This window comes from Corvus cornix, chromosome 3, assembly GCF_000738735.6.
Source record: "Corvus cornix cornix isolate S_Up_H32 chromosome 3, ASM73873v5, whole genome shotgun sequence".
Lineage (NCBI taxonomy): Eukaryota > Metazoa > Chordata > Aves > Passeriformes > Corvidae > Corvus > Corvus cornix.
The window spans coordinates 83,096,405-83,113,366 of NC_047056.1; the positions used below are offsets into that span (position 1 = coordinate 83,096,405).

General features: G+C 36.8%; 1 protein-coding gene and 1 long non-coding RNA gene across 7 annotated transcripts in view; one reads left to right on the forward strand and one right to left on the reverse strand.

Moving 5' to 3' along the window:
• Nucleotides 1–1,922: 1,922 nt before the first annotated feature.
• On the reverse strand, nucleotides 1,923–15,412 carry LOC104692901. The gene is made up of 3 exons (XR_002046341.3): nucleotides 15,325–15,412; nucleotides 13,191–13,237; nucleotides 1,923–2,168 (listed from the first exon to the last, which is right to left on the reverse strand). It is a non-coding gene; the product is annotated as an uncharacterized LOC104692901 (long non-coding RNA).
• The window catches only part of IMPG1 (interphotoreceptor matrix proteoglycan 1), a 72,132-nt gene continuing 70,240 nt past the window's right edge, over nucleotides 15,071–16,962 (forward strand). For 3 of the 6 annotated variants that reach the window (XM_019288003.3, XM_010405180.4, XM_019288002.3), the window contains exon 1: nucleotides 15,071–15,877. In XM_019288003.3, the coding sequence (XP_019143548.1) occupies nucleotides 15,811–15,877 (67 nt within the window). In that variant the 5' untranslated portion in view covers nucleotides 15,071–15,810. The remainder of the gene's footprint in view (nucleotides 15,878–16,962) is intronic. The other 3 variants (XM_019288013.3, XM_019288008.3, XM_010405187.4) reach the window with 2 other exon arrangements.

The following is a 16,962-nucleotide window of genomic DNA, read 5'->3' on the forward strand; positions in this document are numbered from 1 at the left end:
GGTCATCAGATGTCCCTGCACACTTCGTAGGATACTGCACGAGATGTAGTCCCTGGTAAACAACATAAAGCTGAACTAGGTCAGTTCTGGGAAGTCTGCTTGTTGTATTCATGCTTGATACTATCCTGTTAACAGGTCTCCTCTTTAAGAAGGCCTGTTTACCATTTTGAAGATGCAATCCAGGTGTTTACATATCCAGAAATATCAGCTAGCTAATCCCAGTTAAATAGCATCATTCCTTCTAATCAGTAAGACAAGATGCTGTGGGCTGTCCTTTAAGTCAGCTCTTTCAGTTTGTCCAGTTTGACTAATAGCTTTACCAGTGACAATTAAAGATCCAATTGACTTTTTTTATGTGACATAAGGATATTTGTACTTTCCTTTCCCTCTCTGCTTGAGTCTGTGCCTTTGTACAGCTCTGGCAGTTACTCCCTACTCATCCTCCTTATGCAATATGCAGTCTCCAGAATAATGAAGTAATTTCTGTGGGGATGGAAACCTGCTGCTTTTCCCATAAATAGATTCTTTGGGGATGAAAGCCTGTTCATTTTCTCATAAGCTGTGGTTTTTCATTAGATCGAAATTCTGGACTCAGCAATTTTATAACCAATGCCCTCTCAAATTTAACTACAAATTAGTTAAGCCTTAAAAACATAAACAATAAATCTTAAACTTCAAACTCAGGTGTAAAAAACTACACACTGATTCCCTTGAGACTATAAATAAATTCAACAGGAGCACTGACTGCACAATTAAAGTAGAATAGGCCCATTTGCATTATATCAAAAGAACTGATATTTTCTGTTCTATCAACAGAAGGAATGCATTTTTGTAATGCACTCAAAAACCAGGAATTTTCAGAATTGACCATCAGTATCGAAGTATCCATTCTGCATTTGTGGACATGAAATAAGCCTCGCAAAAACGGGAGAAAAGGTGGTTTTCTGCTCTATCACGTGTCAAACTGAACGAGTGCTGTACAGTATTTTTATATTCCCTAATGCTTCAGTAGCTGTCATTTAATTTCACAAATTCCTTTTATAATATGAAGTGGAAATATATTTACAATCATCAGAATTTCCTGTTATTAAATGTTTTTCTCTGTAAAGAAATGTCTGTAAATGTAACAAAAGCAACAACTGTAGAAACTATTCTAATTGCTTTCCTATAGCACTGAAAGAAATTATGGCTCTTTGATGGGAAGTTTATCTCTGCAATTTAACAAATATGTGTATTCTTATTATTTCCCTTATATTGTTTTATGTATTGTGAACATGTAGGACTGTGTCAGTTTCCTCACCCTCACCAAGCACTTCAGCAGAAAGATTTTTAGTGAACCTTTTACTTGCTGCTCTTTTCACTGTTTTTGTATTCTGTATAATATGACATAAATAAGTGAACTATATATTATAACAGAGGTTCTGAGAGAGTGTCATGATACATTCCAATCCTAAATTTGCACCAACCTTTGTAAAGGTCAGAGGCATTTGAATCCTTGTGTAAAAAATTTTAAGATGTCTCTGAAACTACAACCTACTTTTACAATCCAGTCACAAACCGGAACAAATACAAATACAGAATTCAAAACAATTAGCTAGTTTTTCTTAGTATCCTGTTTAAACCATGTCTTTGCCACTTATTTATCATTCTAAGATTTCTACTTCTGTAAATCGTAGCTGACAATCTAAACAATCTAATACATGTGTTATGTTGAAGTGGAAAACTATGAACATGAGAAAGGAATGTACCCAGGGCTTCAGTCAGACAAACACATGCATCTAAGCTACACTCTGCTCAAAAGTTGATTCAGTAGATTTTGTGAAACAGATCACGTACTTTAAGTCAATTATATACCATTTCGTAGAAATCAAGCCAAAACCATGATGGAATCAAGTCTTTTGTACACAAATACACTTGGCAGACTTAGTTACAGGACCCTTCAGATTATAGCTCTCCATCTGTTGTGTGTTAATGGGAATTAGAATAAAGCTAATTTAAGAGCTGAAAGGCAATGCACTTTCACTAAAAAAGCACAAATCCAGTCTACTAAGACGGTTACAAGAAGACTCACTAAAGCAAACATAAGATACTTATCTGCTCTTGCTGGATCTGTGCAATTTTCTGGAAGAAGCTTTCTTCCCATTCAGCAGAAGCTCTGTCTTCAGTCTCTGCAAGTTTTCAGAAGAACAGTCTGCACTTATATCTGAGCTCTATAGAAGAAAATTATGAAGTCCCATGTGGGACTTTTCAGTTAGTTTTACAAAACACTTAAACTGACAACTATTCTACAGCACACTGTTCTTTGTGGAAAGTAATATAATTTAATGAATGCAATAAAATTAAGCATGTAACATAATTCATAGCAATTTAAATTTATGTGCCATTAACTGCTTTCCTGCAGAAAAGCAAAATATAATTTGAAAACATTTCTCCTCCATTGTGAATAAAGACCCAATTTTGAAGTAATGATGATGCATTACAGGAACACGTCTGTACCTTTTGGTAGGCTCTATAATATTAAATAAGGAGCTCTGTATCTTTGCTTTATGCTTCTCAATCATCCTGGCGGTGATAGACAATACTTTATCTTGCATAAACGTCTTATTTTTGCCAGGTAAATCACTTATACCTAGGTCTAGGTATATGCAATCAGCATTCTTCCTCACAGTGAATTCCATTTTCATCCAGTCTGTTCCCATGAGGCATGCAGTGCACGTGGCTTCAATACAGCTTCTACAAATTCAGTAGTGAAATGTTTTTATTCACCGGTTTTGCTTATTTATTTGTTTTGCTGTGAAATTTGCTGGCTGAGCAGTGTTTCCAAGGTACATAAGGAACCAATGTCAAAAGTCTTGCTGGGAGAATTCTAAAGCATTTGAAATATTTTACCATGTTACTTAATCTATTTTACCTTCATTATCAGGAATCTTGTCACATATGTGATAAGACTTTGTTACTACATTGGAAAATTGAATACTAATAAGAGGCTATTACATATGATAAAGTTTTGATCAGACTGTCCTACTGTAGCAGAACAGAAGCCAGTTTCTGGATTTAAAGAATAACATTATAGAAGAACATGGAGTATACTAGCTCTCTTTCATAGCTGACGTAGGAATATTGACAGTGGTCCCATGAATGGATTTGTAAAGCATGTAAAGCATTAAAGATTGGAACTCAGTCCATCTCTCCCATCCTCTTGCCTGGTTTTGCAAAGTTCTAGGATATTTTAGGGAAAAAAATGTGTCTTTTTCCTGAGTGCTTATATACAGCATTATATTCCTTTGCTTTCTATTATTTCTATTTTTCTCATTGTTGATATTAAGTGTTTGCTATTACTGGACCTCCTACTTCTTCTTTCTCTACTTCTTCCTTATGATCCATTTTATTTCATCAAAATAGCTGCATTCCAACCTCTTTTTATTTTGTAGGTTTTTTGGTGTTTTTACACTTGCTTTTATATTATGCTTCTGGATGAAAAACTGGTCATCATGAGGGATTTTTGCTAATCAGTGTGATTTTTTTCTGATCATTTCCATAACACCAAGAACTCATTCTTTTAATCTATGTAAATTCACTTCTCTTTTCTGACCTTCATGAGTCCCAACTTGTTTGGAAATTTTACTAACAGATAAGTTATACTTTATAGCACAGAGTTTAAAAAAAATAAGTAATTTTCTCAAAAGTAGCCATTGATGTTTTCATATACAAACAGTGTTAGACTTTTTGTGAAAGCAAGTATCTCACCCTTAAATCCTTTCTCTGGCATAAAAAATGTCCCATATTTGTGTTGCAGAAGTAGATGTGACAAATGTCTGAGTCCAAATACAGACAGCAAAAATCCTGAAACTACAGTTCTGGAAATACCAGTGGGAGAAACAGCCCCCCTTGTCAGTAAGAAAGGCTGATTATCAACAATTTGTATTGCACCCTGACCTATATATCTGACCTGAAACCCTGACCTGGAATTCAGATCATCCAGAGACATCCCACAAGCACATTCATGAAAGCTCCTAGTACACACCAAAAAAAGTTGCTTAATAAGTGCTCTTCTGTTTTAAAATCAACTGTCTAGTTTGCATTACTACTAAGACGCAACAAAGCCAGTTCAGGAATTTTAGCTTAGTGAAGTATTCTCTTGGATTGTTCCTAAGAAGATGTTGGATTTCCCAAAATACTGAATTCTTTCCAGCTGAGAACAGAGAGCCAACTTCAACACTAAGATATACAGACATGTTTTTCATGTATGAAAATGAGAAAATGGGAAAAATATATGGAAAGAAAAAAGGGAAAATATGAATTTGACAGTCAAGGTAGGGCAGAATTTTGCTTCCACCTTGTTTATGTAAGTCTAGACAATCATATGCTTATCACTTTCCTAGGGCAAAGCCAACACCCTATCAACAGAATTCCTACAAAGCAAGACCATTTGGCAGATGAATGCCTCAAAGGTATTTGGGCAAATGGGCCTCATGTAGAGCCCACAAATAATTTTCAGAGAAAACTCAGGTCCCAGGAAAGCAGGAAATTCTTCACATATCATGACCACACCTACCCATGTGGACACTCTAGGGCAAGACAAGACAGCTGCTAAAATCATGGGCTCCCTGTGACAGATGCTAACCCGGGATTTCATGTGTTCTGTGCATTAAATAAGGATGACCATGCTTGTTTTAAATTAGATAATTAAGTCACTGATAAAATGTTAATATGGAGCTTTGCACTGCCTGGCTGCTTATTTTTTTCCTTGTCTCTCTTTTCTGAGCAATGCTGAGTGTATGCTGCTACAGTTTCAACACTAGCTACACATAAACACAGATGGACTTTTGGAACTGCTACACAAGTTACAGAAGTTCTCAAAAATGCACATTCAAACTGAATGGCATCTGTGGTAAATGGAGGAAACAAAGGGCATTGACATCCCTCCAAAGACAATGTTCTTTTTCTTTCACTCCAAGTTATTCAAGCTGTTTGAGGGGGTAAGTTGGAGCTAACGCCAAGTCCTCACATGGGAAGACAGGTTAAAGAGATCTGTTTATTTAAAAGTGCTGGTCTATAAAATTCTCCTGGAACATTTTCATGGAATCTAGCTTCCAGGAAAACATCTGAGCCCAAAAAAAGCTTCCAGCCTGATGAGAATGTGAGCAGTTTCACAAAAAACACCTTTTTGCAGAAGCAGAATCCCAAATATCTCATACAGACAGCAGTAAAACAGCTGCCACTAACACCTTTGAGACATGGCAAGAGCAGCCTCTGATGACCTTTACATATAGTGTGATAGTAGCGTTTATTTGTTACCAGAATGTTTATGGAAGTGGGGCTTGTACAATACACACACACAGCATCCCTATTGCACAACAGCTTCTTATCCAAATAGATAGGCAGATAAAAGCTAGAGAGAGGATTAAGCACACAAAGAGAGCAAGAGGAGTAAGAGCCAGCAAATTTCATGTCAGTTCTGCTACTTTTGTTTACTTGCCCTTTGGGCAGAGTTTAATTAGCAAGGGATTACTTGAAAAAAAGACAGGACAGAGTATAGGTATTAAAGATAGCCAGAGGGAGGGAGGAGAGGCACAGAAAGAGTCTGGAGTGAGGCTGAGCTCAGAGTCTGTAAGAAATGAAGCTCAGGGGGTGGCAGAAGGTGGCTGCATGGCACAGGGCAGTGCTGTCCTGAACCGGAACTGTAAAAAGCAGTCAGATATCTATGGTGTGAACTGTCTAGGGGCAGAGGCACTACCTTGTCTTGCCTCTAAGAAGTGCATAGCACAGAGGCAGCCCTGAATTGGTAATAAGGACATGCAGCCAGCCAGTGTGTCTCACACAGGTGTGAGGCTACACAGAAAAGTTGCTGGTTTAAAGTTCTTCTGTGCCAGAATCAGCCTTTAGCTGGCTCCTCCAAAACCATTTGTCTGGCTGATCATCAGTGTGATGCAAAAAGCTGCTGGATCCTGGAGGGGGCCTGTTCTCTGCTGTCTCAGACCAGAATGCTGAGGAGTCCCAGTTCACTGCTCAGTTACCTCAGGGGTAAGGTGGGAGGAACCCATATAACATCCTCTTCCATCAGCATCGAGCAGAGCATCAAGCTCGGCTGACAACAGAGCCTGGTTTCTGAAGCCTGCATCCTCCAGGGAGGGCCCTCACTGCATTGCAGCATGAAGTGGGGCCACTGTGGGAACCTGAAGGTAGCAATGAAGATTGAGAAGCTGAAATTAAAAAGATGTCTGAAAAGGAGTTAAATAAACCCTCATGTTAAAACAGTCTGGTGGGAGGTAGAATAAAGGTACACTACAGTTGCTTATTTTTTCCTAATAAAATATGAGCTATTTGGCCTTCTAAATTGTAAGTCTCTGGTAAATTTTGAAGACAGGAGCTACTTGTATATTGCTGTAGCCATCAGTGAAATGCAGAGGGAAAGAAGGAGGAACTGCCAGCGGATGGTGGTATTGTATAACATAAGTAGCTTCTCACTTCTTACGTTGCAGTTCTCTACCAGGGGTAGCTAATAAACACAACAATCCTTTACTCCACTCTCAGCTTTCAAAATAATATACCATAGTGGGCTGGAAAGCAACTTCAGGCTGGGACATAGAGGAGATGAGAAAACAGCAGAAAGAAGCAGAATGAAATTAGGAGATGGAATGAAATAGGAAGGTCAGAAAGCAGAGAAAGCAGTTGGTAATATGGGGAAAAGGGACCAGATGAGAGGCCAGATGGTGACCAGGGGAAAGAATAAAAAAATGGTAGTTGGACAAATAATTGGTTGGAAAATGTGATTTTTAAAAATGAATACAAAATATCAAAGACTGAGAATTTAGGGTTTATTCTGAGCTGAAAGGGAAAGAAAATGGGATTTGTGTACAACAGATTTTCTTCTCAGCTCCTCCCTTCCTGCCAACCATATGCCTCATCAGTGCATCTCAGGATGCAGGTCTTAAACTGGAAGTAACTTAACCACAGCTGATCCTATATTGTGAAAATATTTTTGAACTCCAATCCTATTACTTTGATCAATGCTGTGCATTCATTTCTGGGGAAGGGTAATTGAGCATTTGTACCATGTTTTTTTAAATTTTGAAGTCTTTTCTAGGAATCACAGAAAGAATGATGATAAAAAAATAAAAATCTGAACAGGTTATTAACAGCATTTCTAGCAATACACAAACTTTTTCCTCATCACAGTTTTGTTCCAGAAATGAACACATTCTATAATTGTTTTATTCCCATTCAGACTGAACTTCTCCTTCTTTGAAGTGTAATTCAGCTTTCTAGACTACTAATTGTACATGAAATAGTACATGGAATAATTCTTCCTGCTCTGTGTGTATTATACTCTGAAATCTTTGTGTGCAAATATATTTGCCACATCAAAGAATCCCTGTGAAAATACTGTTTGGAGCTGACTGTGACTTATAGAGGCCCTGCAGTAGTCTGAAGCACTGCTCACTATGAGAGTGTCATAGAATGGCTGAGTGGGCAAGGGGCCTGTGCTGAGCACATTGTCCAGCCCCAAGGAAGACCAGGGTCAGCTAGAACAGGTGGCTCAGTTGGGTTTCACATGTTTCCAAGAATGTAGACTTCACAACCATCTCTAGAGACCACTGTCCCAGTGTTCAATCATTCTTATATTTAAAAAGTCAGTTCAAATAGAATTTTTTATAGTTCAGTTTGTACCCATTGCCTTATATCCTTTTACTGAGGAGCCTGGTTCTGCCTCTTTACTCCCTCTCATCAGGTATTTTTAAATGTTAAGATTCCCCCCTGAGTCATCTCTTCTGAAAGCTAAACAATCCCAGCTCTATTCAGCATGCAGAGTAATACATGTATAATACATTTGGCCTTGTAGAATAGTACACTGAAACTGCAAACACTTCCAGAAATACAAATCTGCAAGAAGGAAAAAAAAAAAAAACTGGAATTGAGAGGTAACTCACATCTTCAGAGAAAAACAAGGTCACAACCTTACTAAATTATACATGACAACTTCTCAAGCTGCTTAATGAAAGTGAAGAGGCAATTTTCAAGTATGAGAACAATTTTACAATAACTACTTTTGGAAACAGTAAAAATACACCCATCCTCACATAAAATAGCCAAAAAGTATTCAATATTTTTCTGTTTGGAAGGGATACCAACTAAGAACTCATCTAATTGATCTTTCCCTGATAGATTTTCAATACCAAAATATCAAAATGAGAAAGAGCAACTGAGCAATAAAACCAAGAACTATAGCATGGTTTTAAAGAATTAGAGAAAACATTTCTATACTCTTATTTTGCATCAGCTACATTCCAAAACGCAGCTACGAGATGCAGATAAAGCCCACTTGGCTCAGAGCACTTCAGAAGTAATGGAAAATAATAACAATAATAATAATAATACTTCATTTAACAGTGGAAGACAAGGTAACGAGGGATACAAGGAACAAAGCATGAAATGAGTAATGGCAGTGTCACACTGGTAATGTTATCATGCATAAACCCTAAGGGAGTTTATTGGTGGTAACAACATTCAAGTTGATTTTGTGAGATTCCATGGAGGGAGCCAGCAGCATCAATACTGGGAAAACCAGCTTCTGCACATACACAGAATCTATTATGTAAGGAATGATAAGCATGATACTGTAAGACATATTCCATCAAAAGTGTAAAACATCTTGTAAGATGAGAGGTCAATACTTGTACAGTTGACAGACAACCTGCTTCCCAAAGTGTCTTTGTCAGAACACACTTTCACAGCATTACTCTGAGCTCAAACACAGCAGATTACTGAAAGCAACTGAAGCAAAACCACCAATAATATAGATAATAGTAGTGCTTAAATTACTTAAAAATTCTCCAAGTCTTGCTAGGCCTAATTACAGGCAATCTCCGCATTATTTCCAGTTTTCCTATATTTTGTTTAAAAAATGTTGAAATTAAATATTTATATTTACTTTTGCTGGACTATGAATCACGGCAGCCACTAACTTTGTTAGTGACAGTTATCAACACACATATAAATCAGGAAGTTTCAGGTCAGGTCCACAGAGTCGTGCTGACTGTCACCTGTCCCTTTCAGAAAACAATAGCAACACACACCCCCTCCTGAAAAAGAAGAGTAAGAAACTGTTAGGTAAAAAATATATCCTGTTTCCACAATAAAGATAAATTTCCAAAGATTTCCATATATTTTTATCTTCCTGGGTAGGTTTTTAATTTCTCTCCATTTAATCACACCTTCAGTGGCACACAACCCAGGTACACACATTAGGGTTTTTTGCAAGACCTTTCCAGAAACTCCTGCCTACCAGCTCAGTCCTGTGCTCAGGAAATACAGTCGTTTCATACTCCACTCTCACATGGTAAATGTAGAAAGTAAAACCCTGATGAACAAATGCAGACACTGTGGATGACAAGGAATAGCTACAAACAGTGAAAGAAAAAAAGTGAACATTGCTAGGCTAAGCAAGAAAGAGTAACTATTATCTTACATTCAAAGAGGGAAAAACTAAGCTAGTCTAAAGATAGAAGCACATGTAGTTCTTTAGACATCTCCCTTCTTGCCTTCTCTTTTACTGCTAAACATCTCTCTCCCATTACCATTAAAAGAAACAGAAATCTGAGCTATCAGATTTCTGCTTCTGTTTAGAGAAAATATATGGCAAAAGACCCCATCTCTGCAGGCTTTCTTCATGTAAAGAGACATATTTGATAGCTTCCGTTTTTTAAAGCTGATAACTACAATGTTCAACTTAATTTGCTACCCTGCTGAGGACAGTTTTGTGAACAGTAAAACCGTCAGTTCCTCTATCAGCTAAATCTAGAAAGATCCTTTCCCAGCATCAAGAGAAAAGCAATGTGTCAAGCTCATTATGGCTCCCCATGACAGAAGCTTAAGGCAGCTCCAGGAGTAACAGAAGGTTGTGTATTGGTATGCAAGCAAGTGACCGATAATCTCTTTGAGCAGATGTACTGCAGTCTTTATCTCCATTGACTGGAAGCCTGTGGTCAGCTTGCTGTTTTGCAGCCTAATAGGAAAAAGAAATCATTTCAGTCCCATTTAGATATTAGAAAATACCAAAGAAAATTCATCAACTGTCAACATGAGGATCATTTGTTTATCAGTGATCATCCTAAAGCAGTAGTCTGAGGCTGAGGTATTTTCCTCATAATTATGCTGAATTACTCAGTTACTACCATGTTTTTTCCATACCCTTATCTCCCTTGTCACACTAAACAGCATCTAAGTACATGGATCTTTTTAAGAGTGTACAATCTAAAAAAAGTTTCAGAAGAAAGTAGAGGTGATGGGGTCAAGAAGTGATCAGAGACATATTGACTGGTAACTCATCATATGCACATGATACTTTTTCCTGTTCTAAAGGATAAGGGGTTCTAGGACTTCACAACTGTGTTAGCAACAGCATAACAGCAACGATTCTAAAGGCCCCAGAGAAACCTGGAGATATTTTTTGATTGCAGAAGTAATCTAGGGTTATGTTAATGAAATAACATGAAGAACTGCATTCATGCATCACCTGCTTCAATTTTGTGTTCAGGCTAGAATTCCACCATGGTCTCTGCAGCTGCAGTACAGCAGAACATTGGGGTCCTTGTTTTGGAGGAGAGACGTGTCACAGAAAATAGACAAATTTGCTTTCAGCCTGAGCAGTAAGCTTGACTTTAATGGAAAGTTAGTCTGAGTTAGGGACTACAGTTCAGCGCCTAGAGGTAGTCATGGATGAGATCAAAGACTCAGTTAATCTACTATCTTATCTGTGTTAATGGCAAATAAATGAATAAGAAAATAACATAAAAACCAGGAAAGCTGAAGTGACCCAGTTCCTAGCTTGCCTTCGTTGCATTTGACTGATTTTGTGGAATCTGCTTTTGCTGCAACTAGAAGAGCTTGTGTATCCCATTCCCTGATGGTTTTACTATTCAAAATTGTCTTGAATTCCTTCTTATTATTAAAGGAAGGAAATTTTTATAATATCATAATTAAATTGGAAAATTGTTTGTCTCAGCAAGCTGCCAAGACCAAAAATGTAAAAGCTCAGGAAGAAGGAAGTCAATAGATGCCTGAAAATGAAATTGGGTATTTTCCTCTTCTTTCTTCCACCTTACAAGAAAAACTGAGTAATTTCATCAAATTCTCTCAACCCTTATGACATTTGTCTTTCAGGCCAAAGACTTCAAGGCTTGGTAATATTTTCTTATAGAGAAACCCATCCATTCTCCTGATAACCTTCACCACCATCTCATTTGAATTTCTATCTAATCTTACTAGGCAATATTGTTATTGCAGGACAAGAATATGAGATATGATTTAATTTTTTAAACATTTTCCTTTCCTTTTTATCCCTTTCTAATAAACCATTAATATTATATTTCTCTTTTTGATCATGGTTAAAGATTGAAAATTATACTTTCAAACTCTCCTTGCCAAATGGCTATTAATTTAGAGCTAATAATTATCTGTTCATCAATAGCATTATTTTTTTTCCCATTAATATACTTTATCTGCATTGTTGTTATCCTCATTGAGCAGCAGGACACAGATCTGCATCTTTTCACTATTAGTGTAAGTCTTAGAGACTTTGAGAAATTATGCTGCACCATCAACAGATTTGGTTACCTTGCTGAAGTACAATTCTCCAGGTTTGGACCAAAACCTTCCTGAAAACTTAGCTTTGATATAGAGGCTGATTTAAACACTCAGTAGCACAGCCATCAACTCAGAACCTTAATCGCTGAGGTTCTTTGGAACTCTTGAGTCTGTTATTGGCCGTTTCTTTTAATTCGTATTTACAGCCTTATTCTCACCCAAATTATTATTCCAATTCTGGAATTTGGTCAGGCTGAAAACTACCTTCATTTTCACAGCATTTGCTGCATTACTAATAGTTTAATGAAAGCCCAATAAAAATGTGCTTTAGCCCAATGCTATCACAGTCTGTGGCCATCAGCAAAGTTGTATGGCACTTTTCCAGGATATATCAAGTGAGTTCAGTTTTTGGAAGGAATAAGTTTAAAGAACAATTGGTTTGAAAAACAAGAGAACGATTTCAAGCATGATGTCTGGACACTGATCTGTTCTTTCAGGAAGAAACTATTTTGCATAGTTTCAAACTGACCTTTCCTGATATGATCATATTTGCTCCCTGCTATTAGGGATTGTTAATGAAATATAATTTAAAAAGCCAAAAGAGTAATATATATCTATATATATCTATATATCTATATATATATATATATATATATATATATATCTGACCTGAGAGATACAGGTTTCTCTTTCTTTTATTTTTTTTCTTAATTTTTAAATTTTTTTTTAATTTATAGGATAAATGTAAATCTTGTATTAGGTCAGTAAGAAAAAAACCCAAATATGGTGGCTGGGCAGCGGTAGAGGGCAAAGTACAAATTACTGCTGAACTGGAAAAACTCAGAGAGGAAAAAGACATTTGTGGCAAAGTCTTTAATCCAGTGCAGGGCTAGTGCTTATGCCTAACTTTCATATCTAAAATATGAAACCAGAATATCTAAAAATACATTTTTAAAACTCAAAATAGTCATCTGTGAAATATTTTATCTACATTTTAGTGCATGAGAAAGGGGGAGAAAAGCCATTCTTTCTTAGCGTGTATCATCTTGTTTGCTCCTATAGAATCTTTTCTATCTCCCCCAGGGTCATCCCTCCCTCCCATTTACAGATCAGGAGGCTGAGATGCAGCTTGTTTTGGCCAAATTCAACAGCAGAGAAAGGACCTGAAGAACCCAGGTTTCCTCACTTTTAATCAGAAGCCCGAAGCTGTGCCCAGTGTATGTTGGTTGCTAAGTATCTATTTGGTTCTTATGGAAATAATGAATACCGGAGAAAGTCTTGAGGCTATTTAAAAAGTACTTCAAAATTTTGTATCTCCCCTTCCCCAGGGTGAGAAACACCTCTCAGGTAAATGCAGTGTGGAAATTTTAAGGAAAAGAGTTAGCTAGACCAATAGAGAAATTACTCAGGGAAACTACAACCTGAAGTTGAACGGAGATGGTCTAGACTCTGGCTGATGGTATAAAATACAACTTCAATTTTCAGTAATATGAGTTAGCTGGCACCCTGTATTACATACCCAGGTAGGGTACCTAAAATTCAGGACCGTGCATAACAACCTCCAGGCCATCTTTATGTGACAGTGTCTAGAGCCCCAGACTTACCAAAGGTCTTCTAAATGGAGTCCTTGAAGGCCTCAATTGCCATTTTTCTGCAAACAAAGGAAACAGCTTTAGGTGTATTTACACAGCATATCAGTGTGATTATTCTAGGTACATGCAGCAATGCACTCAGATGACCAGTAACGAGTCTAATTTAACCCATTTGTAAGCACTTATCCTGGGTGAATGGATATTTTAGCATCCAGTTTTGCCCTTCCAATGTCTTGGTAGTATGTTTGTAAGGCACTATTGAATTTCAGTAGAATTTTTTTAATCACCTTTTTAACAATATATAATTATTGTTGACAGCAAACCAACTAGAAGAAACAGTTCTAGATTAATTAACAGTGACCTATAATTAAACTCTGAAGTACTTAGAGATGGAGTGGTCCCTAGATAATATTGCTTTAGTTTTAATGAGTGTTTATCATTCTTGTTTGCTTCCCTGTGGCAGTTATCAAGGTTAGTTACAAAATTTCTTAATTAAATGGAACTACATAGAAGACACTGCCTTAGCAGAAAACAGCTTGAAATATTAATGATTTAAGCATAATCTCCAAGTATGCAAACTCCTGCCCTACAAATTTTTAATCACAGTTTACCTATAGAGTTCAATCTTTTCCTTAAGTCATATCTTGACACTAAAAACAATGTCATATTTTAGGATTGTTCTTGTTCTTCTATCTCTGAAAGATAAGAATGTGTTATTAAATGTCTGCATTCTCCAGCATGTAAATGGCTCAAAAATACATCTTTATATGAAAGCTTTGATATAGTATTTCTGATTCCTAGCCCAGGCTACACTAAACAGTTTCTAGAGTAATTAAGTAAATCTCTTTATTGCACATTTTCAAAATGTAGTCTGACAAATTAGGTTCCTGATGAAATTAAAGGATCACATTCCTATCAAATTCCATGTGGAGTTTGGTATCCAGAGTGCTCTGAGGAAATAATCTGACTGTCACCAATTCCACACTCTCAGATGACACCACAAATGGCAGGTTGCACCACCCTGAGAAAAATTCTCTTTGCTTCCAACTGTTGCAGATTAAAAGTTGAAGTAACTAAAAATAAGGTAACATATGGGGCGAGCTTCATCTTTCAAATAAAAGTGTTTGCTAAAGCTTACCTGGTTCACACAGGTATGATTACACTATATACAATATGATTATTATATGTAAAACATGTAAAGACAAATATTGGTACTGCTAAAGAATGATCCTTATATAATAAAGTTTTCTTCAGTAGAAGTCCTAATCATCTCTACTGTTGCTTTGCATTGTGCTGCTAGCAAGGTACTCTTAATTTGTTTTTTTGGAACAATAAAACAATGTGCATGAAAGGTAATACACAAAAAAAAAAAAGCAGATCTTGTCTGGTCACAGCCTAGTCTCCACAATAGCTGGTCTGAGTAGCTAAAATCAGGCAATCTTGGAAAGGGAGGGAGGTTACCATTGTTTAAATCCCAAGTAAAAATAGAATACTGATTGGGTTCAAATGAAGGTTGTTCTTAAAGTAACGTGCTTACAGATTCTTGCTGCCAGTCTAGATACTTCTTATGTTAAAGCACTTGGACAAAAATTTTTAAGGGGGAGAGCCCAGTAGAAATTCCTACCTGCTAGCATTTTCAGGTGTAATGCAACAGTAAAAAAGGTATTGGAAAATAAAAGGGTAAGTATGGAACATTTACCCTTGCCAATATGTAACTGGAATAGTTATCTGGGAAACTGGAGCAGAGCTGTTTGAACAGTGTATTCACTCACTGCCAATTCTTGGCCTAGTTAGAGCTGTGTGCTTGAAACAGCATTTCTCATCACTTTCTCTTTTCCTCCCACCATACAGCACTTTCCCTGCCCCAGTCACAGTTTGGCATCAGATTGTGCTAGCCCGGAACACTGCTGCAATTCACTGCTGAGTCATCACTTCACCACTGTCAGAGAACATCACCATCACTGCTTTGACAGGAATATTGCAACAGCAACCTTGTGGTACAAGAAGGGAGAGAGGATTGCACGACATAGGCAGTGGAAGAGTTGAGCATTGTACGTTCTTTCAGGAAAAAGTTATCTTAAGGAAGTTCCCTGAGGTTTACGATCCCTGGTTTGGAAACAGCACAATTAGCTCTCACATGCCATACCTCCAGAATACCCAAAGGATCAATGTTCGAAGGCAATGGGAACTAGAAGAAACTTCTGTTGTTTATCATGGTATTGTTGAAGTCTTCTGGGGTTGACAGATGCTGCTCCAGAAGGTTAATAAGATGAAGAAAGCTCTTCCAGCTGGACCGTAAGAGGGATTATGTCTGAGCAGCAGATAAACAGATTATTCCAGAAACAGACACTGCTCTTTTTTAAAACTTCGTCACTCTTGTCTTACCACTCCAGTTCCCCAGGCTAGAAGTGTGGATGTTGGAGGGGTTCACCCAGCTCTTGCCTTCTGGCACCTGTTGCACTCTGCCTAGTTGCAATTCAATGCAGTCCAAGGCTGGAGACACCTGAAAATTAATAACAAAAAAGACCTTTGGGGATTTTTGTTCTCTAAGAAAACAGAATTCTTCTACTTGACCAAAATATTCTCATTTCCTGCATGACTGGTCTTGAAAACTGAATGATCAATAGACAGCATGCATTTGAAAACTGGATTAATATTTTTGATCATTTGCCTTGCTCTCCAAGTTCAGGGAAGCAGAGGTAAGTTCCTATATTAAAGATTTAGATGAATTTTATATTGCATATGTTGAGAAACAAAATATTTGCAAGATCAAGGGCTTTCACGTTACAGAATTTTTTGTTTAGAATGTGGTGTTTTGACAATTCAACTAGACACACTACGGTTACTGATACTGCTATAAAGCTGAAAAAGAAAGTATTGATTTTATTTCTCATGTGTGTTTTGCAGGTTTTACAGTATCTGTAAGAGATGCTATTTAGCTCCATTTTACCTGTATATGTTCTGTTATGAAAAAATATTATTTCTAAAATGAATACATGGAAAGTGAAAAAAGGCTGAAAGATCATCTAAGTTTTGACATGGTTGGTCTTTTATCCCTGAAATGAAGAGAAAGTAGCAAAGTGTATCTCCACATTTACTAGTGAAGACAGTTATTCTCGTTATTAAAAACAACTTCAAAAACTTCTAGATAGAGAGATTCTGGAGGAATACATTGTACCGTCAAATAGACAAGAAATGGCAATACTGGTAAGGATTACTGTAATAATAACTATAAAATTATTTGCAAGAAAATAGAAATACAGGCAACTGCTCTGTACTTAGTACATCAGCTAACTATTGCACTATTTAAAAACATTTAAAAGTTCACAACAATTTTAAAGCTACTTCAACAACAAAAAAGAAAATATGGTGATGTGATTTTCCCTGGTTATTCCCATTTTCAATATATTTAGAGCTTTGGGGAATGTATTTAATTTTGGAGGAGGTTTCTCATTAACTTTTCCATCTATGCTTTGATATTTGTATAATTGAATTAAAAGCTAACATTACAACTGCTATGTGTGCCGAAGTCAACAACCTTCTATTTTTATGTCAGACCTGTTAATTAAATGCAAAGAATGCAAAATTATAAAAGAGAAGTCTCCCCAATGTTATCTAAATATTTTTAGGGAGACAGTATGAAATATAGTCTGCTGTCAATACTGTTTGGAAAGTTTTATTTACACTTTCGGGTTTTTTTTAAGAAATTCCTGCTTTTCTTAAAGAAATACAGAAATACAGGACACAGTTCTTGTATTTCAGTTAAATTATGTAAGTCTTCTCT